Source organism: Leucopleurus acutus (assembly GCF_964270905.1).
Source record: "Leucopleurus acutus genome assembly, chromosome: 1".
Taxonomy (NCBI): domain Eukaryota; kingdom Metazoa; phylum Chordata; class Mammalia; order Artiodactyla; family Delphinidae; genus Leucopleurus; species Leucopleurus acutus.
The window spans coordinates 78,515,731-78,539,717 of NC_139142.1; the positions used below are offsets into that span (position 1 = coordinate 78,515,731).

General features: G+C 36.3%; 1 protein-coding gene across 4 annotated transcripts in view; it reads right to left on the reverse strand.

Annotated features, from left to right (window-relative positions):
* Positions 1–23,987, reverse strand: part of DPH6 (diphthamine biosynthesis 6) — a gene marked incomplete at its 5' end in the record, with an annotated part of 217,059 nt that overhangs the window by 39,110 nt on the left and 153,962 nt on the right. For 3 of the 4 annotated variants that reach the window (XR_014326080.1, XR_014326081.1, XR_014326082.1), the window contains 3 exons: positions 2,512–4,219; positions 5,399–5,486; positions 12,165–12,259. Coding sequence is in view for 1 of the 4 variants with exons in the window: in XM_082835618.1 (XP_082691744.1) it covers positions 4,166–4,219; positions 5,399–5,486; positions 12,165–12,259 (237 nt within the window). Of the gene's footprint in view, positions 1–1,517; positions 4,220–5,398; positions 5,487–12,164; positions 12,260–23,987 lie in introns of those variants that run through there. The other variant, XM_082835618.1, reaches the window with a different exon arrangement.

The following is a 23,987-nucleotide window of genomic DNA, read 5'->3' on the forward strand; positions in this document are numbered from 1 at the left end:
AAACTAACTTATAAAGGATTAGATAACCAATTGAACGTCCATGGTAAAGAAGAGATGATTTGTTTTTTTCTGTGCCTGAGTTACTAGGGGGAAAAGAGTTGTGTTAAATAACAACAAACAAGGAAAAGGTGCACTTGGAGGGGAAAATGATTTCAAAGTTTGTACATAATGAGCTTGATATTTATTGGCAGTCATGTCCAGCAGGCAGTCAGAAATAAGGATGTAGAGTTAAGGGGAAAAAAAAGATAGTAGTAGAAAGTCCAGAAAGAGAGTGCTTGAGAATTATCTGCATAGAGGTTAAAAGTAAACTTGTGGGAGAAGACACTGTCTTTGTCAGAGAAAATACTGACAAAGAATAAAATGGAGCCATAAAAAGAACTTGAGGCATATATATATATATATATATATATATATATATATATATATATATATATATATGTTGAAGGTAAGAAGCAAAGAAGCTATTGAAGAAGACAAGAAATCTTGAGAGACTGGAAGGAAAGTCAGAATAGTACAATGACATATACACATTATAGGAAAAAATTTTGAGGAGATGGTAGTCAATATTATCAGGAAAAATGATTAACAATTATGAAGACAGAAAAGACCAACATCAAAGTAATTGAGGTCAAGCTAGATTGCAAATGTTTTATAAAGTGAGTAGAAACTAAAGGAATTTAGGGAACAGATACGGACGGATTTTCAGAGTGGTATTCAAAGTATACATTTGAGGTCTCACTATTATTTGGGGTAGAGTGTTAATTAATTTGTTAATATGAGTTTAAGATAACAATGTGAATTTGATAAAACATATGGAAGAGTATCTATCATTTTTGCCCTCTAGCATTTATTCATCTTTCTTTTGTTAATCATACTTTGTTTTCCCTCTATAGAATCCCCTTCTCTACTACCTGCGTGGGCTCAGGAGTAAAGCTGGTGACTTGGCCAATGCTTTACCCAATCCATTGAGATGTAATAAAATTTCTGGGAAAGGAACTCTTATTTCTTTCCTGATTCACCCTAAGAATGTCATCTCAAAGCCTGATATTAAAAAGAAAAAAAAAAGTCCTAAAGGAGGCAACATTTAACTGATTTAGAACAATGAACATTAAAAAGGATGTCTTAAGCACATATACATATACATATATACATAAAACTCTGATGAAAGAAATCTAAGAAGAATGTAATAAATAGATATTCCATGATCTTGGATAGTAGGAGTCAATATTGTTAAGATGTCAGTTCTTTCCAACTTGATCTATAGATTCAATGTGGTCCCATTCAAAATCTTAGCAAGTTATTTTGTGGATATCAAAAAACTGACTCTAATGTTTATATGGAAAGGTAAAAGACCTAGAATAGTCACCACAGTATTGAAGGAGAAGAACAAAGTCAGAATCTGACATTATCTGACTTGAAGACATACTATAAAGCTACAGTAATTAAGACTTTGTGGTATTGGCAAGAGAATAGGCAAACAAATCAAAGGAACAGAATAGAGAGCTCAAAAAATAGGTCCACACAAATACAGACAAAGGAGCAAGGCAATATAATGGAGAAAGTATAGTCTTTTCAACAAATGGTGCTAGAACCATTAGATATGCACACATTAAAAAAATGAATGCAGACTCAAACCTAATACCCCTTCACAAAAATTAAGTCAAAATGGATAACAGACCCAATTGTAAAATGCAAAGCCATAAAAATCCTAGAAGATAAAATAGGAGAACACCTAGATGACCTTGGGTTTGGTGATGACTTTTAGATACAACACCAAAGGCATGATCCAGGAAAAAAATAATTAATAAGCTGGGCTTCATTAAAATTAAAAACTTCTGCCCTGTGAAAGACACTGGAAAAAGAATGAGTAGACAAGTCATAGACTCGGAGAAAATATTTGCAAAAGACATAGCTGATAAAGAACTATTTCCAAAATATATAGAGAACTGTTAAAAACTCAATAATAAAAAACAGAGAATTCGAATAAAAAATTGGCAAAAGATCTAAACAGACATCTCACCAAATATGATACAGAGATAGCAAATAAATACATGAAAAGATGTTCCATGTCATACGTCATGAGGGAAATGCAAATTAAAACAGCAATGAGGGGACTTCCCTGGTGGTCCAGTGGTTAAGACTCCACACTCCCAACGCAGGGGGCTGGGTCTGATCCCTGGTCAGGGAACTAGATCCCACATGTCACAACTAAGAGCTCACATGCTACAACTCAAGATCCTGAGCACTGCAACTAAAAGATCCCGCAGGTGGCAACAAAGATCCTGAGTGCCAAATAAATAAGTAAATATTAAAAAAAATAAAATAAAACAGCAATGAGATACCATTACACACCTATTAGAATGATGAAAGTCCAAAACACTGACAGCACCAAAAGCTGGCAAGGATGTGGAGCAAGAGGAACTCTCATTCACTGCTGGTGGGAATGCAAAATAGTACAGCCACTTTGGAAGACAGTTTGGTGGTTTCTTGTAAAATTAAATATACTCTTACCATATAATCCAGCAATCATGCTCCTTGGTATTTACCCAATAGAGTTGAAAACTTATGTCCACACAAAAACTTGCACATGGATGTTTTACAAAAGCTTTATTCACAATTGCCAGAACTTCAAGCAACCAAGATGTCCTTCAGTAGGTGAAAGGATAAATACATTATGGTATGTCCAGACAATGGAATATTATTAAGCATTTAAAAACTTACGAAAAGACATGCAGAAACCTTAAATGCATATTACTAAGTCAAAGAAGCCAATGTAAAAATGGCACATACCATATTATTCTAACTATATGATGTTCTGGAAAAGGCAAAACTATGGAGATAATAAAAAGATCAGTGGTTGCAGGGGTTGGAGGTAGTTAAGTGATGAAAGGTGGAGCATGGAGGATTTTTAGGGCAGTGAAAATATTCTGTATGATACCATAATGATGGATACATGTAATCTATAGAATGTACAAAGCCAAGAGTGAACTGTAATGTAAACTATGAACTTTGAGTGATTACAATGTGCAATGTAGGGTCATTAATTGTAACAAATGTACCCCTCTGGGGAGGGATGTTGATAATGAGGAAGACTATGCATATGTGTGTGCAGGGGGTAAATGGGAAATTTCTGTACTTGCCCTCTAATTTTTCTGTGAACCGAAAACTGCTCTAAAAAAATGTCTTAAGAAAAAAGAAAAAGAAATGAGCTGTTAAACCATGAAAAGACACAATGGAATCCAAATGCATATTAGTAAGTGAAAGAAGCCAATATGAGATGGCAACATACTAAATGATTCCAACTACATGATGTTGTGGAAAAGGCAAAACTATGGCAAGAGTAAACACATCAGAGGTTACCAGGGGTTAGAGGAAAAGTAAGGATGAATAGGCAGAGCTATTCTGTATTATACTATAATGGTAGATACAAGTCATTATGCATTTGTCCAAACCCACAGAACGTACAACACCAAGAGTGACTCATCATGTAACTATGGTCTTTGGGTAATAACTGATGTGTCCGTGTAAATTCCTTGATTGTAACAAAAGTACTGTTGCGGTGTGGGATGCTGACAGCTGGGGGGGCTGTGCATGTGTGGGAACTCTCTGTACATTCTGCTCAATTTTGCTGCAAACTCTAGAAGTAGTCTGAAGTCAGCATAGGTAATACCGAAAAACTACATTTTTTAATCAGTTATAAAACAACCAGTAAGAGTTAATGGTATTCTTCTTGATTGTCCAATAATGTTGAAACAATGAATATATTCAAAACAAAAATGGTGATGCCCGGTAGAATAAACTTGATTAGCTAAATACAGTGACTACCTTTTCATCTTCATTTTCAATTGCCTTTGCATTAGGATACTACAGGCAGAGATGAAAGCAGGAACAAGAAAGAGGAAAATAAACCAGTGTGATGAAAGCAAAGAAATGTTACAGAAATGAGGATTTCAGATGAAGTAAAAGGGGAAAAAAGAAGGTACCAATCACAGAGATCATGGATTGGATGTGTTAACCAATTAATCAATGGTTCTATCAACTTCTGATAAAGATAAATATTTCTAAGAATAAAAAAATGTAATGAAAAAAGTGGGACATAATAATTGAGAAAATGCTATGTGACTTTTAAAATATAAAAATACCAGCTTAGTAACAAAAATGCTTTTCAAGAGTTATGTATATAATTAGATGTTCTGCAGTTGTCAGGTACTGGGGACACCTAAGGAAAAAAAAAAAAGGAAATGCACCATATTTATTCAGTGTCAGTGAGTACTGCACCTTAAAGAAGTAATATTCTTTTCTGCAAGAGGGCAAATGGATAGAGAAGACCAAAGCAATACCAAAATAGTGTGAATACTGAGCTATTTAGGTAGAGGTGAACATACAATGGCTAATGTATTTAAACCAGAATTTGGTGGTTTTGATTTTTTTGTGTGTGCCCATGGCAGCAAAAGTAGCAGAGACCTAGAAGAGGCTCCTTTCAGTGGGTCTGAAAGATGTCTGGATAGTTTCGCTTCATTCTCTTGAGGTTTACCAGTTTTTTGGTAAAAGGTCACCAATAGTCATCTTTCAGCCCAATTCAATCACCTCTTTTCAACCTTGTCTTTTCTAGTTTTTCTAGAGAAATGGCACCAAATATTATTCTCTACTTTTGGAAATTCTTGCTGATTGAGAGATTACTGGGGTTCCCATTTTTCTCCTTCCTTTGCCAATCATTGATTCTCTTGGTTCTTCAGATTCTCTATCGTATATATGACTGTGGGTGTGCCTCAAGACACTTGATGACAGAACACGAAAGATGCAGACTTCTTCCAATCATTTATGCCTCAAGGAGCAGAGCTTTTAATCACAGGGTCTAATCTAGACCTTAACTATTCCACAAAACATTTTAAAATTGACTTCTGCTGTGTTTTGACAATCAATGTATTTAAAATAAAACTATCACACTTTTTGCTTCATTTTCCATCTTTCATTTGTACGACTGTTCCCCTGTATATTTTTGGAAAAGGTTTAATTTGTCCTTTTCTTCTCCTCTTAAACTTTGTATAATGAAGATCCAATTTATCCTCAAACCTTTCCCCTAAGGCTGATGCTCAATAACCTAATGCTTAATTTTCTAGATGATTTAATATTTGGTTATACACCGTCCTGTCTTCTCCTTGATTAATGTATATATGATTCCCTTTTCAAATGAACTGCAAACTCTTCAGCAATGTAATATCTTTTACATAATATACAGCTCTTAAAACTATAAACATCTGCAGAATTCTTACTCATTGAGGATTTGAAAAAAATCACTTTTTTTACCCTTCCATTTGTTGTTATAGAATTACATCTATAGAGACAATGCACATATCTCAATTTTCTCTTTAAATCACTGTGAATTAGATTTACTTGCCTTGTCCTCCAAGTGCAATTCTAAAAAGCGTAGGTAAGCCACAGGTGCAAATGCATCAGCTGAATGTGTGACTACTTCTGATGAATCCCTGAAATAAAAAAATGTTATAATACATTTATCTACTATGCAAAATCTGTTTTGTGGCAAGTTGCTCCTACTAGTGACTAGAAAAGACCAAAAATCCTCATTTATTTCCACTAGTATACTATTGTATACATATTTACTACATAATTAATGATTAACATCTACTTTTAATAATCCAATATTTAATTGGGGAAAAGATTGAGAATATTAAACTTTCAAAAATAAGTAAAGACCTTTTCATCTTTATGAGGACACACAGTTCAACTTTCAGGTTCACTCAAAGCTCTCCCAACAGTTTTACAACTTGAAACTTCAATTTCATTTTCACAAATTTGGTTGGTATGGGCTACCATTAAACAGTAGTGCTTTATCTTCATTATTCTTTTCATTTTCAAGAGGTAATTCATCCAGTGTTTCACACAAAATCTCAATTATCCTTCACAAAGGCAGTACTGGTGATGGTTTTAAGCTCTAGATGAACTCTTCACACTGCAATATCATTGTTATTAAAATTGATTGTCTGACATAGCAATTACCACATTCAGGTAAAATAGTATGAACTGCTTGCTGGCACCATATGGATACATGTAAATTAACTCAACTTTTATCAAAGATACCCTGTAAAGCACATATGAATAACTAAGATTATGTGTGAAGTTCTAATAACTAATTATTTTTTATTGTTGTTTATTAAGAAAGCAATAGTGTTTTTGTATTTTAACTCAAATCCTAAAAGCAGAAATTTCTCATGTCTCTTTAATGCCTTAGGAACTAGTTCCAATGTTTATATTAGTACATTGTTAGCACTTTAACCATTGTTGTTCAGCAAAATAAATTCTTACTTTGATTCTTTTCCACTAATGTAAAATATTTTTGAATTAACTTTTGTAATGCAAAGTTATTTAGCGACAATAGAAGAAAACTCAAAAGACTAGGATCCGATATATTAAATTTTCATGAGCAAAATATGCTTACTTTTCACTTGAAAGATCAGAGATAGAGAAAAAAGTTTGATGGTAAAAAAAAAAAAATCAACTACTATTCATGAACTGTTAGTATCAACTACATATCTTGTTAGTGCTTTAAAAAATTATATTAAAACAGGCTTCTATGACTTTAAAAGAAAAACATTATAATCGGGATCATGAAAGAAAGTAATAACCTGCCTTCACAGACTACCTAACCGAAAGATGCCTCAATGTACAATGAGCAAGAGGAGAAAGAGAAAGAAAAGAGGAGACCCTCTTGCTTTCTACCACCTGTCTCTCTGCCTTGTTAACTCTAGTCTAGTCCTCTTGTCTATTTACTCCTGAGTTGTCTGTTCTGGTCCTATTTTGGTTCTTCAATAGATTCAAATTCTAGTTCCTGTGTATGACCTCATTCTTACATTAAATTTCAATCTCTATGTTCCCAATCCCAGCTTTGGAAACTGATCCTGAGCCTCAATAATGCCTGATGTAGGCAGCTTGGTCTTGATATCCTTGACAATGGGTACACCAAAACCATGATTAACCTGAACCAGTGATGTGTCAGTGGAAAGGGTTTCGGGCCCTCCTTTCTCTTGACAGTTATTCCCACTAGAAACAGAAGATTGACAGCAAATAGCTCACTTAATTGATACAATTACTGCATTCTGAACCAAGATTGTTATCCAGAGAAAATATATAACATTCTGAACACTAAGTGAAGAGGAATATGGTTTTTATGGATTCTATTAAATCCATAATCTCTAATTGACTAACGTCATTTCATTCAGTTATACAAAGCCAGAATCAACTGGGAGACAGAAAATAGATTCAAATAAATGGCTTTTAGCTTCAAACAGTATAATGCCACTACTGCTCTGCTTTTCTTTCATAAACTCACCTGAAACTCAACTTTCAAGAGTCTCTGGTTTCTGTCTGCTTCATGGATTTCTCTGAAACCTAGAGCAGAATCTGCTGGAATACCCTCAGAGAGACCCAGAAAATTAAGAAAAACTCTACAACAGCAAAAATGCTTTCCAGTTGGCTACCCTCCTCCTCTTTCCCTATTAATACAAGTAATCAGTGCAGCCCCTTCCTCTTACACAACTGAGGTTTCTCAGTAGCCAAGAGCTGGATCCCATGCTCCCTTTCACTGCTGCGTTAGGCTTATCCCTAGCTACGACTTCAAAAGGGCAGCTAGCTGAGTCAGGTCTGAGTCTCTCTTCCCTGACTATAGGCTCTCTCTCAAGTTAAGAGATCAGGCCCTAACCCTCTCACTTCAAAATACTGAATTTTCTCTTGAGGCTCAGCCATGGTCTTGGTTCCTACTTCCCCTCTGAAAAGACAACTGCACGCAGATATTCCCCGTGGGCTCACACTTATCCTCACAAGACATTTCCAACATCATTTCCATGAAGGCTTGCCTGACATCTTCAGACAGTGCTAGTTTTCTGCTTTATGTGCTTTGGTAATGCATTTACAGACCTTTCATAACACATCCACTATATTATAATCATGTGTCTGTGTGCTTGTCTTCCTTCTTAGAGAGGGACCAGGTTTTGTTCATCTTTGTCTGCCTGTCTCCCCACACTCCACCTCTGGCTCAGTGAAGAATACACTGCCTTATTTTCAATCATTTGTTGAATAAACAAATAACTGTATAGTTTAACTTTGTTAAGTATCTTTACATTTACACAGTAACTATTGACACTATCAAAAACCCACACTGATTTTTCAATTACCAATCTTCACACGAATACGTACATTTTCATACATGCATACTGTATATATATGGATACATGAACATAAGCATACATGTATACCAATAACAATATATGGTTATCTCTAGCATAATAAAAATAATTATATAAATTTAAATACAAGGAAAATGGTTCATAAATTCTAATAAATTCCCAAGTGATACAGAATAGATATGAGAAGGCAGATAAGGAAAGTACTTGATTCATCCTCATGGCAAAATGCCATATTATGATGCTCTGGGCTGAGTTCTGTCTTGAATAGGTAGAAACGAGGAGTAAGTGGGGAAAATGAGAGCATAGTGTTTTAATCATAGAATTTAGTTCTTCTTTTCATCCCTCCTTCCTTCCCATTGTTTCTTCTATCCATCCATCCATCCCATACACAGCAACTCTGTAGCAGTAGTACATTAATATTGACAATTCAAATGGAAATACGGGGTTGTATCAAAGATTGACATTAAAATTGTGTTCATTAACAGTGAGAAGAAAATTATCACCTTCATTAATACATTGGGATTTTAGTTCTTACTTTATTTTCAAAATACTGGCTATATTCCCCATGTTTTTTCCCTTACTTTTGATATGCATACACACATATTTCAAAGTAAGAAATAAAAAGAAAGTAGGTTTTTTAAAAAAAAATTATTTCTTTTAGGCTGTGTTGGGTCTTCATTGCTGCGCGCGGGCTTCTCTCTAGTTGCGGCGAGCAGGGGGTGGCACTCTGTTGTGGTGCGCAAGCTTCTCACTGCGGTGACTTGTTGCACAGCATAGGTCCTAGGTGCGCAGGCTCAGTAGTCGTGGCTCGCGGGCTCTAGAGCGCAGGCTCAGCAGTTGTGGCTCACGGGCTTAGTTGCTCCGTGGCATGTGGGATCTTCCTAGACCGGGTCTCGAACCCGTGTACCCTGCATTGGCAGGTGGATTCTTAACCATTGTGCCACCAGGGACACTGAGAAAGTAGGTTTTTTATTTGAGGACCTACAGTTGTCCTCTTTTCTTAAAGACTAGGCTGCAATTCTTTTTGTCAAGGCTCCTCAGGAAAAAACCCTCATTTTCTGATCTAAAAATTTGCATCTAGAGGTGAGTAGTCACATCCTAATTGATGTGAAAAGTAAACTGTAAAATGTTCTAGTCAAAAATTTAAAAGATTACTTCCACACAAAGACTGTTATACCAGTGTTTCCTACAAGATTTTAAAAATGTTAGTTGGAATTCGGGGCAAAATGTATCTCATAATAAACTTCTAGAACCACCCTAATTTGTCTAAATTATTTCATTATACAAGAGATTCTATCTGTGTCTTTGGAAAAAAAAAAAAAACCACACCTAATTATAATCAAATCATTTTGCATGCAAAAGTTTATTTTTTCTCCTCATAGTCTCCTTTTCTAACATAAAATTTGAATTAGACATTTAAAAGGGGATTCCTAATAATCAACTAGTTGTATGCTAACTGTGGAAGATCACTACTATGTCAAATATAACAGGAGAAATTATTAACTTTGTCCCCCCAAACACATTCTAACTGACAGGATCCAGTATGATTAACTGTCAATTGTTAACAAGTAGTTACCAGGTCTAAACTTATCTTTTAATTGTGTCACATGGAAAACTATCTCTAAATAAAATAACTTTAATTTATATACAGTTTTAGAATGTGCAATGCATATTCATTCACATCATCACATTTAGTGCTTATCAGATAGGTATGATAAGGACATTTTCTATTTTAAAGAGAAGGAAAGATTTTGTATATAGTAGGTGACATTCTTTTTTCCATTCAACTACTACAAGCTCTAGTTATAACCTAAGAAAGGAATACATAAAAGTGAAATAGGATATTTAAAACTAAACAATAAATGAAAAATTAATTCCATGATATTTAACATTTATCAGTGCCTACTACTGTGTGTTCTGAGAGTTCAGATATGAGGACAAGCACTGGAAGTAGTAACAACCAAAGCCTTTAAAATTGGAAGGATTTAGTAAAGTGGGGATAAATGGGAAGGCAATCTAGTGAAAAGAAATCGAATAAGAAAGTTATGAAGCTGAGGGGAGGCAGAACCTATGAAGAAAAAAAACAAAGAACACGCTTAAGCATCAGAATCAGATTAGTGAGTAGCTGATAACTGAGTAAGAAAGAAATGTCAGTTCTTCCCCTTCTGTTCTCAAGGTACACACGCGTATGTTAGCACTTCCAGTATTGCTGATGTGCCTCTCCATTCTTACAGAAGAACTTTTACAGAGCAGGGTGGCAGCTTGCAGAGTTCCACCCACATAATTATCCTCAACAAATGATTATCCAGTTCAATTGAACAGCTCATTTTGGCACTAGAGGGTTCTAATACACCTTCCCTGACATCCTTCTCTTCAACAGCATGATTAACTCCCATCATGTCATTGCCTCAGTCAGGTTGAGGTTTCTCTATCTACACAATGATGAGGTGAAAGATTCATTTTTCAGGTCTAAAGTACTATGATAAATAAACCTTATGGTTAGGTAGTGTAAAGCAGCACATTTCTTATAATTCTATGTTGTCCATAAAGAGTTCTGGGTGCTCCAGGACCTCAAGTTGTGCAATGAACAGGAAGAGTATTATTCTTTGGCCTTCTTTCTCTTATTGTGCTTTTTATTTTTTTCTAATTTGGTTAGTCTAATAAGTATATTGCAAGTTTCCTATTATACTATAATTTCACCCTAGCATGGAAATGTTTTTCTTAAGTAACCAAACAGTATTATTTCATAGAAGTAATACCTAAGGCACAGTTCATTCAACGAATTGTTCTGTGATCACTGAAGCCACAAGAAATACCTCTCGTTTATGAGCTTATTCTTCTGACTCTTATCCTCTACCATTTTGTGTCACAATTTTATGCAGGTGTGTCTTCCTTCCACCCTTCTGGAGACAGGAACTATGTTTCAACATCAGTGGTGCCCAGTAGAATGCTTTAGACATAATAGGTACTTGATATATATTTGCCAAATATATTATTATTATGTTCGATGATTATTAATGGAAAACAAATTAGAAGAAATGAGAGAAGCAAGAGTGGGTGAATATTGCACAGGGTAATGGAAAGGTCTTGGCTATGTTTCCCAAGATAAATGTAACTTTTAGAAAATTCACCTGGAGTTGTCTTAACTTCTTAGAACATTCTTTCCCTCATTATTAATATGTACAAAGAAGTCACCTTTCAGTGTTGAAAATATTAAAGCTGTCCATTCGATACAAGATTCTAGTCTTTCATCAGATGAGGTTTCTGAAATCAAGTATAATTCTGACAACCTTTTCAAGAAGCTGAAGAGCTTAGGAAAAGCAAATAAAGTGCTCTCTTAGCATATGAGAGGAGTGATATAAATTAGAGTATGGATAATAATGTTAACAAACTGAAGAAAGTTCCTACTATTTGCTACACGAATTTTAACAATGTATGGCAAAGAAATCACACTATTCACCATAAAACAGAATTCATTTAAAAACAAAGTTTATATATAAAATTAACCCCAAATAATTGAAGAGAAATGTTTAGTATTACCATTCTAAGTTATTAAAGCCAAGAAAAAGGAAAAAGAGAACGGAGTTAATGGAACCCACAGGCTACTGATGTGGCAGTTTATCAAATGTAGCTGTAATGAAAGATAAATAACACAGGCAATTCACACTTCATGAAAGGATAAAAGTGTCAGTGTGTAGGTACCAGTTTTACTGTAGGCGATAATCAGCAAGTAAATGAAAGTGCAATGTCTAAAAAGTTTATAGGCTTCTATGAAGGCCTCGTCTTGTCATGTATTGATTTAGGTATTCAGACGACTTCACTGGTATTAAACATATTGAGTGTTTGTGAACTTGGAGGACATGTTCTATTTCTCTTAACAAAAGTTGCCTCCAGCTTAATGTTATGTTGCTTCCATCACTTAAATTTGAGGAAGGGGAAGAAAATGCTGAAATGATATCTTACACAATTATTTTCTTCTTAAATAGAGGGCAGTCCAAAGTGAACGTTTCATACTCTCCACCTTCTCCACAAACATGGACTCCGTACTTCTTAGAAAGCTGAAAATAGGGGAAAAAAAGAAAAAGAAAAAGAAGGAAAGAAACAGGAATCTTAAAATTAGTTAGCAAAAATGTTCACCTAACTTATTTTGTCCTAAAAAATATCCATGCCAGAAACTTTAATTCCAAAATAGATGGTGAGCTACAGGAAAATAACTGTATATTTCTGCTTAAAATATGTGTTTAAAACCATATGAAAAATGTTATCATAAAGCACAGCATTTTTAATAATCACCAAACCCTTATAAAAAGATGTAAGCGACCAACATTTTTGTGTATAATGAGAAAGCTTAAAGATTACTATAAAGTTTAGGAATGCCACTAGCTTTAGCTTCAAAGGGAGGCTAAGGGGGAAAGATACTAAGTAATTACGTAGTAAATGAGAATATATGCAGCCAAACTGTGCTTTCCCCTGCCCTTTGACATATATGTAGAAGGGGAAAAAATGTTGTGTTTAGAGCATTTCTCAGAGACACAGAGAATGTAATCTAAGGCCTTTCCTTGGGCCTGTGCACACAAAGAAGCCATAAACATGGTTATTATGCTTAAGGTTATTATTAATAGTAAAGTTCCAAGGGTATCAAGAACTAACGAAGTTCCAACGCTGCAGGCAAGCCCTAGGAAAGTGTAACTCCCAGAAAGGTTGGGATAGCTTATAATGTTGTCTGATTAAACCTGAAATTAAAACACACAAATAAATAAGCAAAGAAACAAAAAAATTCCCTGTGCTTTGCATCGAATATAAGCTGTGTTATTTAAATGATACTGAGAGTAAAATCATCTCTTATCTGGTTGGTACATGGCTGGAATCAGTGCTGGGGAGCACTCTCACTGGCTTGCCATAGAATCTTCCTGCTCTCGTGCGGAGGCTTTAGCACTATGATTCCATCTCCTTCATTCTGAATTTCATAGCTTTCCCTGCTTACAGTCTCTCCCAGCCCAAAGGAAGAGCGCCTCCATTGATGTTCTCTGTTACTGCCAGTGCTGGGACTGTGGCCTAAGTCTTTGGTTTTACCTGCACAGTTACACATTTATTTATTTGGTTATTTTTGTGGTTGTGCTACCATTCCAAATCCATTACATTTCAACTATTGACTACGTGCCCTTCGGGATTTAAAGCACACATCTATGAAAATTCTACTACTCCCTCTAAGGATCAATAGTAATGTGGATGACCTGTAAAGGCAAACAGCAAGAAAAGTGAAGGAAAGAAAATGGGGTGGCATTTTCTATAAGAACTCACATGAGCAAAGTGGATAAATGAAGTAGGGAATCAGCAAGGCAGAATTACGGCAGCTGGCCCTTATGAGAGCAGATAACAGGAATACATTACTGTGGTAAACCAAATTAAATTAATGTCTGCTTTGCAATAAAAAATGTAGGAATAATAATGGGATGTGGATTTCAGGGGTGTTTCCTTGTTCTGTCAGCTGGTGCTTGACCCCTTCTGTGCTGATCTCCCTTCACTGGTCTTCCCATTCTAGCAACTGTCTACCAAGTGAACCTTCTACTCTCACCTTTATGGACAGTCTTCTTATGTGGGAGTATACCTTAACAATCACTGGCTTCCTTTTATTAGAAAATCTTTCACTGAAGCTTTGCAAAACTTCTATAATCTACCACCAAAGAATAACTGGATTTTTAAAAATTAAAGTTGGCATGGCTGTTATCCTACTGATATCCTTTTATTAGTCCCTAGTGAAAGTAATGCGAGCTGCTATGTTAATCCAACATAGTACTAGGAAATCTAAAATATGGATGCATCCAGTGATATTTCCAGTTCATGTAAAATATTTCCGTAATATTCATCCAATCAGTTCTTCAACAAATATTTATTTAACAGTGATTATTTGGCAGGCCTTGCTAGATGAAAAAGATCCAAAAGTAAACAAGAAAATGTCCCTGGTCTCCGGAAGCTTCCTAAATATACTGCACCTTATATTTTAATACCACAATATGATGAAACAGTGATGTCGCTTCTATAAATAATATGTGCAATCTCTTCTCCCCACTACTACTGGTTCACCAGCATGGACACAGATTCCAAGTAAAGAAATTTGGGTAAAGAGCCCAGTGGTGTTTATGGCTGATGAACCAAGAAGTAGTCTGTGAATCCTTAGGATGTCTTTTGCAGCCCCTCTAAACTCTACTAGCTTCAAGCTCTAGTAGACGCAAGTATCTAGAAAATTCGATCTTTATTGGCTGACTTTTAGCCAGTTCCAAGTCCCTTTGATGTCCTGAGAGACCTCAAGAAGCAGTTTATGCTAGCCACTTCCTTTAAGCCATTTTCTTTATCTAAGACATAGCACCCTGTTAGAAATCAACATCCTGGTAGCACAAAAGCATGATGTATGCATGTGATAAAAAAAGGGTCAGTTTAGGTAGTAGAGAATTCAGATGTGTACATTCCAGAGACATATTTGTGGTACACAACATTCAATTTACTTTTCTAAAACATGTAGGATAGTGTTACTCATATCTACACTATTCACAGAAGGTAGCAACTTTATTCTAACATGTTTCAGGTCTGTGTTTGGGTTTCAACTCAAAATTAGCATTACTGTATGCCAGCACTTAATCACTCCAAATACAGTTTTTGCAGTTCACTTTGATAAGTTTCTCTGTCAATTTCATTGTAACTGAAAATACTAAATAGGTAACAGTTTTTCTAAGGTTTAGTTTCTCACTGAATTATCATGATTCTTTCCATAATTTAAGTACAAACGATAGCAATCTATATTGAAAAATAAAAAATATTTTTCATATTGCTATTTGACCACTAAGGTCTAATGTCCATTAATTATTAAAACATTGTTAAATAGTTTCAGTTAGTATGTAAAAAGTGGAAGTAGACAGTTGTTATCACCGTAACACCAAAAACATGCCAGATAGGCTACAAAGCAACCATGCCTTTGTGTTTTACCTACAGAGATCCGAGAATGCAAAGAAGTCTGGATGAACTAACTGCAGATCAGGATAAGCCTTTCCTAGATAAGTGAAGATCCATGGTCACTTTCCTAATGGGGGAACAGACAGAGTAGAAGCAAATCTACGCTGACGTCTATCAGCATATACAAAAAGCCAAACTCTTATGGCCATCTGTGGACCTCTGTGACGGACTATTAGAGTCCTGAGGAGACCCAGGGAGTGTGTATAGGCTGCCAGTTCTTTTTCACAGTCTTAACTAAGTGTACACAGTAGCTACATGCAGAGAGCTAGGGCCAGGGCAGAAAAGGGGAGAGAGATCCCTTTGAGAACACCTGCCCATCAAGTCTTTTCTACTGAACTTTCACTGTACCAAGGACTGGTGACAGGGCAGGAAGACAGACAGATTTCAGCCAAGACTTGGAAAGCCAGAGAGGAGGCAGGGAAAGGCCAACAGCAGTAAGCCCTTGAAAAGGCAAAAAAAAGACCAAAAAAAAAAAACTGGTAGCAGGACTTTAAAGCAGGGGGACGGGGTAGGGGGAAGAAGGAGAGAGAGATCTCTAGACTCACTGGAGCACAGATCACATGCCCTGATAAAGGGAGAGACCTTATCCTGCTTTCAAAACATTTCAAACACGTAGCAAACTGAAACAACTCAAACCAGACCCAGCTCAACTGGAGATCAGACTAAAGAGAATAAACACCACAAACTAGCTGTCAGACAGAGGAAGGGGTGTGACTTTTCTGGAGTGAATATTTACTTCAGTCTCTACTGTTCTTTTTTATTCAATATCTACCATAATATATATAAAACAAATTAGATGAACAGTGAAAAAGTTAAAAATGTGACCTGTAATCAAGAGAAAAACAAACAAAACAAAAACAGACCCACACAGTAACCAAATATTGAACTCAGTAGATAATGACTTTAAACATAACTACTATAAATACATTAAAGATTTACTGGAAAAGATAGACAAAATTTATGAACAGAGAGTAATTTTAGCACAGTTGGAAAACTAGGGATAGACAGCTGTAGGTTCATATTCTAGCTCCAGCACTTACTGAGTACTGGACCCGGGATGAATTGATTAAGTTCTCTGAATTTCCATTTCCCTAGGTAATACCTGCGCTTCGGGGGATGTTGTATTAGAAGATATAATACATACAAAGCTTTTAACCCAGTGCCTAGTGCACAGGAAGCAGTCGACATATGTTATCTTTTCTCTATTAATTTGCTATTCCCTTGGACCTTCTGCTCTTTATCTATATACTCCCATCTTTGAGGACCATGACCCCTACTATATCTATTACCTCTACTGCAAATGGCTCTCGAAGTGAAAACCCTAGCCGTCAACCTCTCTCCCATGTATTCGCTCCCCCCATAACAAACGTTTATTGAGTGTTTTACTTGGGAGCATTGTTGCCTTACTTCAACGTGAATAAAACACAGTTCTTAATTTTTTCCTCAAAACCTTCTCTGCCTGCTCAATTTCTGTTCAATCAAGCTTAAAATACTGGAGTAGAACTTAATTCCTTCCTTTCCTTCTGCCACACAGCCTACATTTAAAAATTTTCATGAATTCATTTATTGAATCTACAAATATTCACTCAGTACTTATTACGTGCCAGATGCTCTTCTATACACTAGGCATATGGCAGTGAATGAGAAAATGTATGCACTCCCTTCCATTCTAACATCCTTACTGATCACTTTGCACTTGAACTATTACAATAATCTCTTGTCTTCCTGCTTTATATTCACCCCTCCCAATCTACCCTACATGTTATCAACACACTAACTTTCCTTAACAATATGAGATGGCATTCATCCACTCAAAAACTTTTGGTGTTTGACCATTGCCTATTCAATGGAAATCAAGCTCTGTAAACTGAGAGTCAGACTTCAGCCATTTGGTCCCATCCTTCACAAGAATACCAAGACATAAAGCTAATACACTGAATGGGAAAATAAAGTAAAATAAAGATTCAAAAGAATCTTGACTGGCTGGAAAAAAAAAACCCAAAAGATTAAATCTTAAAAAGTGAAATATAATGTGATAAACATAAACCCCAACAGGCAATTTCCTTCTCTTCAACTTATAGAAATCACTCTTATTATTGCCTGTGGGATTGTCCTATGCTGCCTTGTGACATATTTCTGTATTGCATTACTATGTACCCCTTGAATTTAAATGTTTCTCATGAGACTGTAAGTTTCTAAATTTCTTAAACCCTCTCATAATTTTTTCCTAGCAGTGTGTAGCACACAGTACACAATGACCAAATGGCTGTCTTCTCCATGGTTCAGATACCCTGTATACTCCCAGAAAAGGGTCCAATTGGCATGTACTGACAGGTATAGTTTCAGACACAAAGTAAGCCATTCCCAAACAGAATTATGAAGTAAAAGGGAGGAGTGATACCGAGCAGGGCCCTGTGGGCCTTCTGGGCACAAAGCCTTTCTGTGTCTCCCATTTCTGTGATTACAGGAAATAGCCTTCATTCAGCCTCCATGACCTTCCCTGAGTTCCAACATGCAGATTCAAGCAGTTGTTAATTAGGGAAGGGAGGGGATATGAGACAAGGGAGAAACAAAACAGTTAAGAGAAACAATAGTGCAGCCTTGGCACAAGGTCCTGGTTCCCCATCAAAGGATACACAATAATATCTTTGAGCTGTTTTGCAGATACTGAAATCCCCTCCAGGCGGGAGAAGTTAACGGTTAACGATGGTATGCTGCCCACAAGCATGTAGACCCCAGACCAGTTGGAACCTGAAGGTTGATGAGGCTGACTCCTACTTACCTTACCACCAACCCATCAGAAGAATGTCCACGAGCTGATCACACCCTCTTTGAACCATTACTATAAAACTTCTCACTGTCCTCTCCAAGTTGGGACACATAGCTTTTCGAGGCAGGAGCCCACTGTGTCCCCCTTTGTCTGGCAAAGTAATAAAGCTATCCTTTTCTACTTCACCCAAATCTCTGTCTCCGAGATTTGATTCGGCACCAGTGTACGGAGAAGCTGAGCTTTCGGCATCAGGAGAAAGTTACTAATTTCTTTTTCTATATCGTTAGAAATAGGATAAAAATTTTCTACTTTTGGAACTCTAAAACTGAATAAAATTTACACATGATTGTCAATGTTTTTCTTATCTGATTACCCACTGAATCAGGGATGTCACTATTTTTCCCCATTTTTAACCATTTGGGGAATGTTATATAGAAAAAGATTCACATCAGATGGCCACTGGATATGATTAATACAGCTGTTATTCTGTCTGACATCAGTCAAACTGGTCCCATCCTTTGTATAAATACAAAGGTATAAAGCTAACACATCAATAAAATAAAATAAAATTTCAAAAGGATCTTGACCAGCTGAAAAGAAATATGTTGCTGTTTTCTAACCAGTTAAATTATTTTTGATAAAATAATAAGATCATTTTTTACTTATTTCACATTATAATTTCCATTGTATACAAGTATATTCCTTGCTTCACATATATCTAAATTGTGCTGTGTTCTCTTCTGGATAAAATTTTTATGGAAGGTGAACATTAATTTTCCAACTAACTATTGTTAAGATAAGCTTTCTAAAACACATTTTGAACAGATGTGGCCGACTTGGGTCATTTCATGGCTTATAAGAATGCCTTGGAGTCTGAGCATTTAAAAAGTGAATTCCTAGTAAATGAAAAGGAAATTACTTATATGATTCTATTTTTTCTGGCACATTTATTCATACAGATAAATATTCATATTCATAATAACTCCATTTGAGCTCTACTAATTATTGAACTGAAAAGGTTATGGGCATCATGATTTCCCTGTTTAATTTTTTTATCCTTTTAAAAGACTGTAGGGCTTCCCTGGTGGCGCAGTGGTTGAGAGTCCGCCTGACGATGCAGGGGACACGGGTTCGTGCCCCGGTCCGGGAGGATCCCACATGCCGCGGAGCAGCTGGGCCCGTGAGCCGTGGCTGCTGAGCCTGCGCGTCCGGAGCCTCTGCTCCGCAATGGGAGAGGCCCGCGTAACGCAAAAAAAAAAAAAAAAAAAAAAAAGACTGTAATACCATAATTGTGAGAATTTCTTATTAAATCAAGATATTTTTTCTTTTAAACCTACCTCATTTGCTGTTACTAATCTTAAAACTGACAAAAAAAAGAAAAGGCCAAATGAAATTGCACTCTCTCATCCCTCCTACCACCTAGAGAAAACCATGAGGTTTAAAAAACTCACCACAATTTCATTTTATAAATGATGTATTTAACATACAAAATAATTTCATGCTGCATATATTCATTCATAGCACTTATTAAAGAAGTATTTATTGAATGTCTACAGTAGGTCTGGCATTGTTTTAAGTGCTGGGGATAACAATAGGAGCAGACATAAATTCTGCATAAAACAGCTTACTGTCTGGAGGTACAGACATAAAGTTAAATAAGCAATTACAATAAAGGGTAGGGATTGCTTTGGTGGATGCATGAGATGCGGTGGGAGTATAAAGCAGGGGACCTAACTGGAAGGAACTCAAAAGGCTTCTCAAAGAATCTGAAGGATGAGTTAACCAGGAAAGTCTGGAGAGAGAGAGAGGGAAAGAGAAAGAGAAAGAGGGAGAGGGGAGAGAGAGAGAGAGAGAGAAGGCAGGAGAGAAGAAAACTGTTCCAGAAGGAACAGCATGTGTTAAGTCCCAGAGCACACGATGGGTACTAGAAATTGAAGTAAGTTTGGCATAGCTGAAACATAACTAGACGAGTAAGAGTGGAGAGGTGAGGCTGAAAAACTAGAAAGAGGACAGATGTTATGGGGCTTCATATCCCATACTAAGTTATTATCCTCAGATCATTGAGAACCCATGAGGATGTTTTAAACAGAAAACTGACCTGATCTCATTTGTCTTTTAGAAACATCATTCTGGCTGCACAGTGGAGAATGGGCTGGAGGGCAGTAAGTCAAGAAGTAGAAAGAACTGAGAAGTTGCTGGAGGAATCTAGGCAGGAGGTAAAGCTTTCCTGAACTGGAGAAGTAGCAGTGAGGATGGAGAGGAGAGGGCAGATATTTTGAGAGAGATTTTCTAGGCTGAAATAAGTGACTGGAGAAGTGAAGAAAGTTTAAAAAAAAGTAAGAAAAATTCCCAGCTTTCTGCATTGGGAAACTGGATGGATGGTGGTCCTGTTTACTGGTTTTTAGTATAAGTAGCAATGTGCTGGGACACTGTCTAATAACCTTATCTTTTTCAAATTTTATGTAGCATGTGGTACAACTGATGTCTCAAATCTTTGTGATTGTTTTCCTTAGGCTTCCATGTTACTGTATTTTCTAAGTTATTGCTAGGCTTCTCCAACTCCTTTCCCTCCTGCTGCTCCTAAATTATAAATAGCCCTCATGATTCTCTCTATAGTCTTCTTTATCAATTTATTCCCTCAGATAGCTTATGCAGTCCACGGGTTCAACCATCACCTTTATGTTATTCTGCTGCTGCAAATACGAACACTGTCACTACTAATTAAAGACAATTTGCTTTATGCCTTAAAGTTAAGAAAATGATGAAATTATCTTATTTAATCTTCAAAATAACTTTTAAGAATAAAAAAGAGCATCCGCTCTGAAATCAGATAGACTTAAAGCATAAATTCCGGTTCTGCAACTTCCCAGCTCTGTGACTCCGGAAAAGTAACTCACCCTCTAAGTGATTCCTCATCTGTAAAATGTAAACATTAGTAGTAGCAACGTCATAGGCTTGTTAGATGGTTAAATAAAATAATGCATAAAAAGCACTTAGCACAGAGTATGGCACTTAGTAAGCACTTAGTAAATACACATCTTAACTATAAAAGTAGGTAAAGCACATACTGTAGTGAGGCACAGTGAAAGCAGCATTGCATAACTGATTAAAAGCAGTAGCTTTGGAGACACACTGCCCTTGGTTCAAATCCTAGCTCTGTCACTTTGTAGCTACGTGATCTTAGGTCATGCAAACTCTCGGAGCCTCAGATTACTGATCTGTACAATGGAGATGACAACAGCATCTACCTCATAGGAGTGCTGTTTTCAGTAATAAAACCATGTGAAAAAAAATGTCTAATATACTACACAGCATATAATATATACTCAATGAAATGGCTACTAATTTTATTTTTTCCCTTTTCCAGAGGTGAAAACTAGGTTGATTTGCAAAGGTTATGTAGCTTAGAACTAAACAAACACAGAATTTAAAGTTGTGTCCTGACTCTGATAAATAACAAACCTTAGTCTTTAGCCTGAACATCTCAATTGTGTGCCAACCTCATAGTTTAAAAACATATGCCTTTGGTTTATATGTTATAATTTAAAACTCAGTATGTTTAAGACCAAGCTTATCATGTTCTTTCTCAACCCTGTTCTCCTCTGCAAAAATGTGTGCTTCTAATTTCCCCAATCATTACGTGTGGATTAATCTTTGATTCTTCCTTTTCCAGCTTCTGGCCATTTGGTGCTAGTTTCTTTTTCATTCTTCCATCAAAATCTTTCTTTTAGTTTTGTTCTCTCTCTCCATCCCTACTGTCAGCGGTTTCATGCTCTAAGCCCTCACACCTGTTTCCTATAAGAGCACCTTAGACTCTTTTTCATTTCCAATTTCTTCTACTCCCAATCCAAGAATACTACTGCCAGACTAAATTTCCTGAGATATATTTTAATAATATAAATCCCTGTTGATGAGCCTTCTATATCTTGTTATTTCTTATCCCAAATTGCTTGGTCCATCTCTCAGGGCCCTTTATGATTGGGTCCTAAATTCCCACCTCACCTTTTTCTTATTAATCTACCAATACCAGCTCTTAGTTTCATTTAAAACAAGTTCATCATTGTCCCTGCATGTCTTCTTGCCAAGGAATCTTCTTCATATTGATTCACTTTGTTGCCACCACCCATGTAAATTTCATCCATCCTTCAGACCAGTTTAAGTGCTGAGGCTTCCATGACATCGCCTTCAGCTACTCTAGGTCATGTGGTCATCTTCCATCTCTTAGCCCAATTACATTTATAGCAAATACCAATTTGGCTTTATATGATCCAAGTTATTAGAGTCCTCCCCTCATTTACAAAACTCTAAGTTCCATGAAAAATAACTCTTTGACTTACTTTGTACCCCTTATAGAAGCCAGCATAGAACTGAGCACATAAGAAGTCCTTACAAATACTTATCACTCAGTTCTATTAGTACCACATGACACTGGCAGTTAAGAGTTCTTCTATAAAACACAATCAGAGAAATGTGAGGGACAGGTTCAAGGTCATATATTAGAACAGCCACTAAGTATGGAGGACCTTCACCTCTTCTCTTCAACTACAGCTATTAATGGGCACTATTTACTGCCAGGTCAAATTCCTTAAACTACACCTTTCAGAACTTTAGTCCCTTTCTCTAAATCCTGCAGTTAGTCCTCATTGTTTAGATAATTAAATCCGCACTTCAGTATTCAAAATCTCTCAAGATATGGCTTTGACTTCTTTTTTCAGCTTCCTCTCCCAGTACTCAAAATATACTCCAAACAGTTCAGGCAGTCAAAAATCCTATCCATTCTTAAAGTCCAGTATGGCTGTCAATTTATCTCTGAATTTACTCAGAATTCTCTCAACAACATATAATTTTCTTTGAAATCCTACGGTACATATTTTTTACTTTTTTTAAGAATACATTTTAATACACCTAGTAATTTATATTTATAATAGTCACTGGACTCAACCATAAAATTCCACATATCCTTCCAACTCACTTATGTTCAAAATTCAAAATCTCCCCTCAAGGAAGTTCTACCTCCTCTTGACTTTCAAGGTCACTTAAAGGTGTTCTTTCCCATAAAGTTAGCAGTACAGGGAACAAGGCTTAAAATTCTGTCTCTCTCACCCACACTATCAAATCAACTTTAGTGAAATTCTCTTTATCTTTTGCTTTTAAGTGATAGGTAGCTTGGATTGTAAATTGCTCTTTTGTCAAACCCATAAGGAAGACAAGCTAACTCATATAAAACAGAACTTGAAATACAGCTTTAAGCTTGAAATCAGCATTGCACATATCTGGCTTTAGCTCTTATAGCACCTAGCTGAGTGGTATACTCCTTAGTACATATCTACTTACCTTTGACTCAAGGCTAGAAGTCCAATTTCCCAATTCTATGTGAATAGTTCTGGAAAAAGCAACCAATTCTATATATTCACAATTTTTATATAATATGGTTTCATTCTTCCATTTAGCAGACAACTTTTACTTGGATGATCTTAAGAAATCTCTTGATTAAAGAGTAACTGCTTCTGGTAAAGACAGTGGATTGAATCCATGCATCTACTCCCACCCCCTTCTAAAACCTTCATGGGAGGTATTTCATAAAATGGCATAAACTCAAAAAGATGCAGAAAAGCAGAGAGCAAGTGACAGGATCAACAAATTTAATAGACCCAAGAACACTGGATCCTAGGCCGACCGACAGTGGAGAATGCAAAGGACCAAACCAATTTACTCAGTAAAATAACTCCTTCCTCTAAAACAATAAGGTAATGAGTTGGTGGCACTGGGTACCTCTGGAAGTAAAGGCAAAATGTGAGAAGGACACCAAAATAAGAAGGGTTGATTGGCAGTGTGTTTAACAAGCAGTCAGATCCCCAGATCCTTTCACTCTAGGCTGGCAACTGCCTCTCCTCCACCATGGCAGAACATTGAAGGTTTATTCTCTGCAGAGGGTGAGACAGAGGAACTAGCCTGGGAGAAAAGAAACACAGCTGAGGGCAGAGGTACTATAATAAAAACAGAGGGAT